At 39.8% G+C, this 12,102-nt stretch overlaps 1 protein-coding gene across 5 annotated transcripts in view; it reads right to left on the reverse strand.

The window, feature by feature from the left end:
- The window catches only part of LOC129235981 (fasciclin-1), an 88,097-nt gene extending 82,897 nt beyond the window's left edge, over positions 1-5,200 (reverse strand). For 2 of the 5 annotated variants that reach the window (XM_054870099.1, XM_054870095.1), the window contains exons 1-2: positions 5,052-5,071; positions 103-272 (exon numbers count right to left, since the gene is read on the reverse strand). In XM_054870099.1, the coding sequence (XP_054726074.1) occupies positions 103-231 (129 nt within the window). In that variant the 5' untranslated portion in view covers positions 232-272; positions 5,052-5,071. Of the gene's footprint in view, positions 1-102; positions 273-5,051; positions 5,072-5,106 lie in introns of those variants that run through there. The other 3 variants (XM_054870097.1, XM_054870096.1, XM_054870098.1) reach the window with 3 other exon arrangements.
- Positions 5,201-12,102: the final 6,902 nt, after the last annotated feature.

Raw genomic sequence — 12,102 nt, forward strand, 5'->3', positions numbered from 1 at the left:
CAGGGCACAAAGGCAAAAAGACGATAGCAATAAATAAATAGAAATTAAAAAAATGAATAAAAAAGTACATTAAGTAAGAAAATGTGCGTGATGTTGACTTACCTGCGACAGATCTGAATCATCACGTAGTTTTTCAATGATGCTAGCGCTGACGCTCCACGGCGATATGGCCATGCATAGGCAGACGAGCAGGACGGCCTGCAGCGTACACCTGCGAAACGCTGATGGCATTTTTCACACTTGTTTTTAGGCTGTTTCCTAAACTTAGACTACTGCACGACGACGTGTAGGAATCCACACAATCATATGCACATATAACAGGAGGGCAATGACAAGAATGCAGCGGCGATGACAACGACGTCGATTAATGATTGATGTTGGCAAATGTCAGCGAGTTGGCATGGGTTGAAAGCAACAAAGAGAAGCTATTTATTAGATGCACAAATGTACATACATATGTAAGTTTAGGCACAGTTGCTTTTACATATGTATGTGTGTATTGATTATGAAATTATATGCATTTAGTTAGAGTTGTTGCAACTAATATTGCACATTTCATTTGAATATTCCGATGGTCGATCGATTCGAACCGCGCGCGAGATATCTATCGTTACTTTTCACTTTAATTTTATATAATAATTTATTTTCTGAATGCCACTATACATAATTACAGTCAAACACATACATGTATGCACACACTCATATAAAAAGATCGGGAGCAAATGGAAATTATCTAAGCATACAAACTGCAAATGCAGTCACGGTGAAATTCGACAATTGCCAATAACCGCTCATACCCTCTGCCACCGTTTGCGCAATCAGTACACCAACCACTTACATAAGCATTCACAAAACGGCGCACAGTGTGCCACGAATGATCAAAAATGCATTTACATACCATAAATTACTACAATGTGATTTGGGGGATGAGAAAAAGAAGAGAGCGACTTGTGGTAATTAAATATCGCCATTGCTTGTGTCGCAGAACCAAATTTCGATATCATTTTAAATGACCAACCTACACCTGCTTGGTACGAAAACATATTGAAACTTCGGAAACTAAAGAAGCTACTAGCGAAGTGTTACTCTCAGCCTTAATCGAAATTTTGTTATAAAATCCTTTATAAGAGGATGGTTCCAATGAAATGGGTTACGAGTACACAATAAAAATAAACAATTGGCGCTTACACTTCTGTTAGGAGTTTGACCAAGCTCCTTATCCTATTTGTGACGTACGTCTTTATGTTATTCTACAAATGGAGGTGCCTGCATTTGAAAAAAGTTGTTCTTACACCATCCTCGATACATTTTTCATAGAAATAATAAGGTCCAAAAAGCCTTTCCGGTTGATAATAAAACCGTTTGATAATTTCTTCTTCAGACTTTGTTTCACGAAGATGGACAAAACTGAGCGAAAAATAGCAGAGCACTTAGGAATGAAAGTAGAAAAATTATCAGATAACAAAACAGGGAGTATCATTGATGGTGACCACGTAGAGGGCTGCCAACTTGCATGCAAATTAGCGCAATATCGCAAGATATCCTCGCCTTTCATATAATACTTCGCACGTAATTTTTTTATTCTACTTCAAACCAGTTAAGAGTCTGCCTAGGAGATGCCTTCAAAGGGTCATATTTTCGATGAGCTAACTAAATAAATCAGGCTGTATAATATAGATGCATTAGAAATTAATGTATACCTATTTTCACGCGGTTGCCGTTGCGAAATGAATTGGTGCGTGACTATCGTTCGGCAGTGACCAAGTTCGAAACCTCGGGCATGAAATACCAAATGATAGAAAAATTGTTTCTAATAGCGGCCGTTTTTTGGCAGACAATGGCAAACCTCCAAGTGAATTTCTGCTAGAAAAAAGCTTCTCCTAAAGAACAATTTGCCGCTCGCAGGCGGCATTAAACTATAGGTCTCTCCATTTGTGGGAAAGCATCAAGGCGCACACCACAAATTGGAGGAGGATGGAAGCGCTTATTTTATTTATTTATTTTTCTTGAAAATAAAATGCTTCTTATAAATTTCATGAGGTTCTCAAGAGTTTTCTCCTCTTTACGGTTGCCTAAGAGAGTTTAGTGCTTATGTAAACCACAAGGAGACAAAACAGATGTGAGAGGCCTTTTAACATTAAATTATCGTTCTACAAAACATTATTTTGTTAGACCTTACCACATCTTGGACGATGCTATTTCGAAGTGATCACGAGAACAATTCGTTGTTAGCACTGAAACATAGCATTAAAGCACTTTTATCTACATTGCCTTTGTGCTAGACCCCGCTGTTTCCATGAACGCGGATTTGGATTCTTGGCTTCTACCTAGCCTTGCGATATCAATGAAATTTATGTTTCCTTTTTATACAAGATGACCCAAAATTAATCATCCATTCCTGTTTAGTCATTTTTGAATAACTTTTTTATTGAAACAAAAATGATGAAATGCGTGATGGAAATCTTTGTTTTAACCATTACACACTCCATTACTTGTTTTTTTGTTTATAGCAGCTGCCCAGTTCACAAGTGTCAAGTATGTTTGACGAACTACGCAATCAGCACAAATTATAAAACTTCCGATAGCGTGATTAATTTTGCGCCACCTCGCATATGTCCCCTTGTATCCCTTGAACCAAATGTGGTGAACTTTGTACCTTACGGTTATCTTTTTTAATTAATTCTGCTGGTTTAAAATCGAAAGAAGATGTCGAATCAAAAACCAAGCTTTGAACCATCCATGTACAAAATAGCATTGGTGAATGGAGGGTAATAATATTCTTATCTATCATACATTATCTCTTTTCGAGTTATTATAAAAAAAAACAACAAACATTATTTGATAGAAGCTATTCACAAAAGAGTGAGGGTTTCAATGGTCCATGTTTTTTTATTAAAATTGAAAAGTGAAATAAATACAACGATGATACGTGCAAGCGTAAGTTTTTTTCTCTAAAGTATAGAGCTGCGAAGAGAACGCTTTCGGCTTTCTATTTTATATATATGGCAGAGTGATATATTTCAACGCTCCGTTGGGCACCCGGGTCTGGCCAGACTGGCCTTTTCATTTTTAACCCATTTTTGAATTGAATTTAACATATTTCTTAGCTATAACGACTTTAGCTTCTAAAATTTCATTTTCTATCGATTTATGGATATAACCTTTTAAAAAGTATCCTCGAAAAAGACGGTAAAAAGGCCGGAAACGGGTGCCCAACCGAAAGTTTTAAAAAAGGTGTCCAACGGAGTGTCAAATAAGTCAAATGCTGATCTAAGCGTAGTTCTGGCATCCCGCTGCCAATCTCCAAAAAAACCTACACGACATCCCATGTAAGCCTTCGCATAACATAAAACTAATGTCGCTTTCTAACTTTACAGTCATTCCCATAGTAAATGAAAATGCTTAACACAGTTTTTTATTTTTATTTTTTGCCACAAACTTATATCGTAGGTGCACACTGTGCGTTGAACTGTCTGCTTTTGAAGGGTAGGGTAGAGCGTCTGTTGGTGGTCTTAAATTGCTCGCAACGGAAGCGATAAAGAGTAGCAGTGATGGCGATGCGAATGGTCGCCCAATTTCACTCGCTGGGGGGTACATAGCCAATGCACTCACGAGTGCTGGCAATATTTTTCTTTCGCTGACTGACGTTTACTCAATCACAAGAGCAAGTGAAGTGCGTAAAGCCATTAAGGATTGAGAAAAGATAAGGAGATAGGACATTTGCGTGCAGAAATTCCACGAAAACTTCAAGGCACCCCAACGTCAATAAAGTAGTTCAACCACCCAGCCAGAATAACAGTTTCCTGCTATCTCCGCCAATTGGCCATGGACGCGTGCAGCAAGACAAACAATAAAAGGGATATCTGCCTGGCCTCCTTCTCCTTCACGTTTTCCTTGCGATTTTGCATGCTCCTCTTGCCTTATTTTAATTTCATAGTGCCCTTGAGTGCATGCACGCATCCCTTATAGCCCTTTATAGAATATTCAAGGATTCCCTGTTTTTCATTTCCATTCTGCAATTACAACGTTATGTCACTAACGTCATAGGCGCATATCCTTGTATATTTTGAATATGCACAAGCATACACGCACACACATATAATATTTACATATCGTACGATAATTTCGCACATGCAGGCATGTGGAGCAGAGAGAGCGAATGTAGCACGCAGCCAACCTTTTGTAAGGGTTTGCCAGTCCCTGCTGTTTCGTGAAGTGGTTCACTAATTTCCTTAAATTGCATAAAATTCTTTGTGCTAAGAATTCGAAAAAGAAACTTGAATAAATATTACACGACCAACGCCATTACTAAGGCTAACAAAAACAGTTACGCAATTGTTGCTGGCTTTGGTGTTGGGGTTGGTTCGGCGAGCAATTTCGCTGCTGATTTCCACGCGCTGCACTACGAATACAACTTCTTTCGACTGCTGCTAGCCGATACTCAACTTATTGCTGATGTTTTCATTATTGCCTTATGTGCTTTTGTACATTTGTGCAAACATATTCACATATGTATGTATGTACGTACGCTCGTACAGTGGCAATTGCTTTTGCTGCTGCAGCAGCCACATTGGTTGACGTGTATTTTGAGTTCGAAAAAAAGTAGCACATTCTTCAAATGTTCACACTCGGTTGCCACACAACCTCGCTTTGCCACAATGATTTTTTCACATTGAAACCGCACTTCGAAGCTTGGCATTCGTTAATTCATCTTTGTCTGTTATGACTTGTAAATTTTTTCCTAAGCATTGACTTTAAGCTTTAACGTGCGCAAGTGTTTCTTTTTTTGGCAGCTGTATTTTAAATTTCTTTAAAACGTAAGTCCCAACAGTTGCACCCCCACCGACATAGGTAGCCACCAAATGAAAATCAATAACTGAGTAATATGAAAGAGTCATCTAAGTGTGGCAGAAGCTCAGATGTTATGATTGGTGACGGTGGCGACCGTTTTTTCGGAGATTTTCAATTATCCGGTACGTTAACAGACTGCCTAACATAGGAACATACACACACATTCACATACTGCTTTGTATATTTACTAACACACTGACACTTTGAAGCACACCCTCAAGTCGAGGCTAAGGCTAAACCTGTACTAAAACGCACCAACAACAAGAATAAACACACGGAACAAGTTTTATGGCAGTAAAGAGAGTTTAAACAACGGCAGCAACAACGGCACGACCAGCACAACGGTTCACCAAGAACTGACTGAGACCGTTTGGTGAGGCGAGCTGACAAGCTGAGTAGTAGTGTACAACGCATGCAGTATCGTATCTGTCGAATATATTATAGTGCTTTTGAATTGAATTGAATAACAAAAGCAACGGCGTCACGCGCACACTCGCAAACTGTGGCTGTGGCATGGCAGCAAGAGCAAAGCCACATCAACAGCCACAACAGCCGCTGGTAGCAACGGCAAGTGGTGTTGTTTGGATGGCTGAATGCTTACCAGCGCCAGCAGCACACCATGGTCAAAGCCACATTAATGGCTCTGGCTATGTATACCGTTTGGACATATCTCACTGCTTAGCCAACTCTGAGAACCGCATTGTGAGTAAAATTCGAAATGCAATGACGGTGAGGCATTAAAAACAAAGCCTGTGTGTGAGTTGGAAATCCAAGAGCATTGCTCTCTAAGTGAAATAATGCTGTGAGAGCCAAACATAAAAAATGGGGAAAATGGGGGAGATATTGCAATGTTAGCAAATATGTTGCACTTGATCAAGATATTATGGCGATATTTCTGCCTAAAAATAACTACTTGTCGCATAAATAAGTATTCAAACATAAACATCTATGGGTGTGTGTGTGTGTGTGCACAAACATTTGTATGCCAAAGCATTAAGTACGTAAATTAAATGCCCTCGTCGTTCAATTGTATAAATGATATTGAACTTGGCACGTTAAACACCAGCGAATGCGATTTGGTGTAATTTTTTATAGGCAATGGATGGTGGACAAAAAAAAACCAACAACGATATTTTAGTTCACTCTTAAAGGGTTTGTGCAACGGCAACAACAAGATGAGATCACTTGTAAGAGAGTGAATAAAGTGAAAGTGTGCATAGACTTATGTATATATGTGCCTATGTACATATATATTATATAAGTATATGTAAGTAGTAAAAGTGCAGGTCGCACCCAATTTTTATTTTTGAATTAACTACTTTTATGTAAAGAAAGTAAATGGCCGGAGACGTGCACTTCTCCGTACTTTCAAAGTTAACGATATTTTTCTTAATTTAAATACATACATATGTATATGTATACATAAGTATACAAACACCAAATAGTATATACCATACATGGATTCCGTTACATAATATTCCTTCCAGTAACACATTCACCTTGCCACTGCCCCTCAACCATAGAAAATAGGGAAAATAGATGTTGCCCCGAAGTTTTAAGTGTCATGGACCTTTGCTGAGAGTGGCAGGCAGAGGCAGAAGTGGCTATCATAGTCAAGTGGGTTGCTGCGTCTACGTGAACTTTTGCCATGAAAAAGCTTCCCATTCGAGGCTACCTAAAACTGTAGGATCCTCTATAGGTTAATATCAAGAAGCACGGAGTAGCTCGGCCAAACACCAAATAAAGCAGTGATGGATAAAGTACTGGGTGCCAATCATACATCATTGCTGTTTGAGGGCACACGTTTGTCATGAGTAATTAGTCGAATGCACATCACAAAAAATTGTGAAAATCATATACAGAAGTGTTAATAGTTTTGTGGAGTGACTCGATAAGGTCTTTACCTCGCGCTATGGAAATGAAATGAAATCGAGAAATCTCTATGCCAAAATCTCATTGAAAACTATGACTGTTTATTTAGTGTAAAAACGTTTTTATTATTGCTGCTTTTTTTATCAAAATAATATTAATTGTAACAATGAGCGCAAAAACTTAATTAATTCTCTTCACAACACAAACATATATATATACATATATATATATAATTGGCGCGTACACCCTTTTTGGGTGTTTGGTCGAGCTGCTCCTCCTAATTGTGGCGTGCGTCTTGCTATTATTCCACAAAAGGAAGGGGCCTACAGTTTCAAGCCGACTCTGAACGACAGATATTTTTATGAGGAGCTTTTTCATGGCAGAAATATACTCAGAGGTTTGCCAGAAGCCTGCCTTTTTCTTCATTTTGGTGTTTCACGGAAATTCGAACCTACGTTCTCTCTGAATTCTGAATGGTAGTCACGCACCAACCCATTCGGCTACGGCGGCCGCCAACAGAATATTATTCCTTGATATATCTTGTCAAATTAACAATAAATAGTTTGTACATGAAATTATTTATATAGTTATATGAAGAAATACCGCTCTTAATCAGAGCATAGGGCGGAAACAAACTCAGACCAACGTGAGCGATATTGTGCAATTTTTTGAATTTCATGCCAGGAATATCTTGATTGGTATTCCGCGTGTGTTGATCGCATCCAAGTTGTTCGTGGTCGTCCTCTTCTTCTGGAGCCTTGTGGATTCCATTCGAGGGCCATCTTTGCGATGTCATTGTCTTCTTTGCGTAAGGTGTGCCCAATCCAATGCCATTTCCTTTCTTTGATATCAGCTGCGATGGGCTTGCACATTGAAATATTTAAAAGATTTTCGTTGGTGATAACTCTTGGCCAAAATATGCGGTAAAAATAGGCTTCCTATAATCTCCCCGCTAGTTTTTAAAGGCGTGGAGATTCCTTTGAAGGAGAATGTCAAGTACTTAGGACTCGTATTAAATTACAAACTCAAGTGGAAACCTCATATTGAGGAACGAGTTAACAAGGCCAAAGTTGTATTATATACTTGCAAATAAGTAGTCGGTATTGAATTCTGATCTCGTTAACACCTCGTGTAATACATTGGCTCTATACTTCTGTAGTTAGGCCAATCTCATTATATACATAGAATACTTGTATGGCGGCCATCTGCTCAAAAGGCGAGTTATGCTAAAATCGTAAGTAAGGTCCAAAGAACCGCTTTTTTAGGCACCTCTGGTACTTTAAGGGGCCCCAGTGGTCTAAAGCTCGAAAATTTAGGGCATTTTCAGAAATTTTTTTTACAAAAAAAAAGCAAAAGCGATATTTAAATTGGTTAGCTTTTTATTTAACTTCTTTTACATACAAAAATGAAGAAAATAAAAAATTTATTTTTAATTTTAATAATGTAAGAAATGGCGCTAAAGTTGACCCTCCCGAAAAATTGGATTCGAACGGTGTTGTCCATTTTGGCTCTTCTATTTATCTGAAACACAAAAACCAAAAAAATTATTAATCAGTATGACTCTTCTCGGCCTTATGGCTAAGATCATGACTGTAGCTATGTCCCGTACTAGAATAAAAAAAATTGACAAAATGGTGGGGTTTTGAATTTGACACTCTAAAAATAGGGGGTTTTCAGTTTTTTTAATAAAAAAAATACGAATAATTGAAATAATAATATGATTCTAGTACGGGCAATAGCCATTGATGTTGTGAATAACATATTAAAATTTAGACAATTAGGTTGAAGCGTTTTTTGTTTTTTTTTTTGAGACAACACCAGGCCGAAAAAAGTCGTTTCGAGATAAACGAGTTTAAAGTTTGAGGTAGAGGAGCACGCGCACCGCTCTCTACCTAGCGAATGGCTAATGTGCTGTAGAAGCTATAATATTGGGAATTTCCGCACGAAAATTTCACAGTACATCCTTAGGTTAGGTTAGGTGAAGTGGCTGTCCTACGACGCACCTAGGCCAGTTAGAGGCCCCTTGTGATACCACCGGAACTGTCCTATCCTACTCAACTTGGTCCTCTCTAAACCATTGTGTGGCCTTTAAAAAGCTAGCTATACTAGATAGTTTGAGATTTGCAACATCTGCAATGCTGTCCAGAAAAGCGAAACCGAGCAATCTCCACCGCCTTCTACACAGAGCCATGCACCCGCATAGAAGGTGTTCGATTGTCTCTACCTCCTCTATATCTTGACAGCTTCTACAGTAGTCATTAGATGGTGCCCCTAATCTACTGGCATGTCTTCCTATTAGACAGTGCCCAGATAGGACACCTACTACAATCCTTAGATCCCTCCTGCCTAACTTAAGTAGACTCTTAGTGCGACCCATGTTCCATTCGGGCCACGCTAGCCTACTTATAGCGCAGGTGTTTAACTGCCTCCAGTTGGAGTTAGCAGCACTAATGGTGTATCTGTCTATCAAAAGTTTACATGTTGCCAAGGGCATAGGTATGTCAAGCCTGTCCTGACTAATTTGGAGCGAGGAGCCTAATCTAGCTAACTCATCTGCCTTACAGTTACCTGTAATGTTACTGTGTCCTGGCACCCAGAGTAGATTAATAGAAAAGTACTGTGCAAGTGTTGTTAATAATTTGTAACACTCCTTTACTGTCTTAGACGAGTGTTTGCTTGATAGAAGCGATTTCAGAGCTGCCTGACTATCGGAATAAATGAAGATATCCCTAACAGTGACTACGCTTTTATTTAGCATTAAAAGGCTTTCTGAGATTGCCAGGATTTCGGCCTGGAATACGCTACAATGATCAGGTAAGCGAAAGGATAAATTGGCGAAAATAGTTTCCGAATATACACCACCTCCCACTTGATCATTGAGTTTTGAGCCGTCCGTATATATACTGACCCCGTTTTCGTTGTTTGTTAACCCATTCACCCAGTCCTCTCTGGATGGAAAATGGACTGTATAAGGCCTGTCTAGGTATGTATTCACCGAGTCACAAAAGTCGGTGGTATTAGGAATACCTGGAAACATCCCAAGTATGCGCGAGTGTCCCCATTTGTTTGTCTTGAGCATCGATGATTCCCTCAATCTTAGAGCCGTTTTGGCGGCCAGTTGTCTACAATATAGGTCAATTGGTAGTAGATGCAACATGACGCTTAGAGCCGAAGTTGGCGTTGTTTTGAACGCCCCAGTAATACTGAGGCTTGCCGCCCTCTGAATACTATCTAGTTTCTTAATGCAAGTTTTCTTATCAAGGGATGGCCACCAGACCAGGACTCCGTAGGTCATAATTGGTCTGACAATGGCCGTATATAGCCAGTGAACTATTTTGGGGGCTAATCCCCATTTTAAACCTACAGTTCTCTTACAGGAACAAAGCGCCATAGCAGCCTTCTTTATTCTTTCCTGAACATTCAGCTTCCATGAAAGTTTCCTGTCAAGGGTTAAACCTAAGTACCTGGCCTTTTCACCGACCAGCAAAAGAGTTCCGTTGAGTGTCAGAGGCCGGCAGTCGGGAATTTTATATTTCCTTGTAAACAACACTAGTTCCGTTTTGGCCGCATTCAGGCTCAAACCACATGTTTTGGCCCAAGTATCCACATATTTTAAGGTTCTTTGCATTAGACTGCAGAGGGTGTCTGGAAACTTCCCCCTTATTAATATAGCTACATCGTCCGCGTAGGCCACAACCTTGATTCTCCTCTCCTCCAGATCCAGCAACAACTTGTTCATAGCTAGATTCCACAGAAGAGGAGAAAGTACCCCGCCTTGAGGAGTACCTCTACAGACAGATCTGCGCATCACCGAAGAGCCCAACGTCGAATTCGCGAACCTGCTCGTAAGCAACTGTTCAATTAAATTCACAAAGGTTCCGGAGATGCGCAGGTCTGACAGCGTGTTCGTTATGACCTTAGGCAGGATATTGTTAAAAGCTCCTTCGATATCTAAAAAGGCTGCCAGTGAATAATCTTTAACTTCAAATGAGCTTTCAATTGATGTGACCAGTGAGTTTAGGGCCGTCTCTGTAGATTTTCCTTTACAGTAGGCATGTTGCGATTTGGAAATACGTGAGTGGGGTACGCTGTGCCTGATAACTGAGTCGATCAGCTTTTCTAATGTTTTCAGTAGAAAGGATGATAGACTAATCGGTCTGAAATCCTTAGGTTTGGTATGCGAGCTTCTACCTGCCTTCGGGATAAAGATGACCTTAACCTCCCTCCATGCTGAGGGAATGTGATTTAACTGAAGAGTACTTTTGAAAATGGTTACTAACCACCTTGTAATATGAGCCAGAGGCTGCTGAAGTTGTGCCGGTATTATCCCATCAGGGCCTGGCGATTTATACGGCTTAAAATTTCCTATAGCCCAAGTAATATTGGTTCCATTGATTATGTCTGAGATATCTGAGCTAATCTGAAATTCTGATACTCTGGGGTTGCAAGTTCGGGTAGGACCCGAGTTATAGACTTCAGAGCTCCCCGGAAAGTGAGTATCTAATAGTAAACTTAGCGACTCCTTGGTAGAAGTCGTCCAGCCGTTGTCTGGCTTCTGTAAAAAGCCAATAGATGTCGTTGATCTAGCCAAGACCTTTCTTAAGCGAGAAGCTTCCGCTGTAGTTTCTATATCCTCACAGAACGACCTCCATGAAGATCTTTTTGCTTTCCTCAACTCTTTTTTATAGACTTTGAGTTGCTCATAATAGAAGTCCCAATCGTCTTCCAAATTAGAGTATTTCGCCTTATTAAATAGTGTTCTACATACACTCTTATGAAGGCTAAGTTCTGAGGACCACCATGGGGGTTTTGTCTTCCCCTTGTGCCTGACAAGAGGGCAAGACTTATTTAGCGCTTTGCAACATGTTCCGGTAAACAAATTGACTAGCTTATCTAATTCTTCCTCGTTTTCTGGATAATAAGGGGGAATTTCGGGAAGATTTCTCTCCAACTCGTAGTTATACACCTGCCAGTTGGTCCTCCTGTAGTTCCTAAAACTAGTAGGTTGAGGGATTCCTTCTTCTAATATTAATTCAATATAGCGATGGTCTGAGAAGGAGTGCTTCTCTAATACTCTCCACTGAACCACCTTATCTATTAAACAATCTGAGACTAGGGTGATGTCAAGAATTTCCTGACGATTCCTGATTATAAAAGTAGGATCGTTCCCACGATTACATAACAGCAATTTAGTACATAAAATGTAATTGAAAAGTAACTCACCACGTTCGTTGATATCCGAGCTTCCCCATACAGAGTGGTGTGCATTCACGTCACCACCCAGTATTAGTCTGCTTTTGGAGGCTTCGCTGTCCGTTATCAAATCCACCAACAGTTGTGGTGGTACGGGTTCTTCGTGGGCCAAGTACATCGACGCCA

Source organism: Anastrepha obliqua, chromosome 1 (assembly GCF_027943255.1).
Source record: "Anastrepha obliqua isolate idAnaObli1 chromosome 1, idAnaObli1_1.0, whole genome shotgun sequence".
NCBI classification, from domain to species: Eukaryota; Metazoa; Arthropoda; class Insecta; order Diptera; family Tephritidae; genus Anastrepha; species Anastrepha obliqua.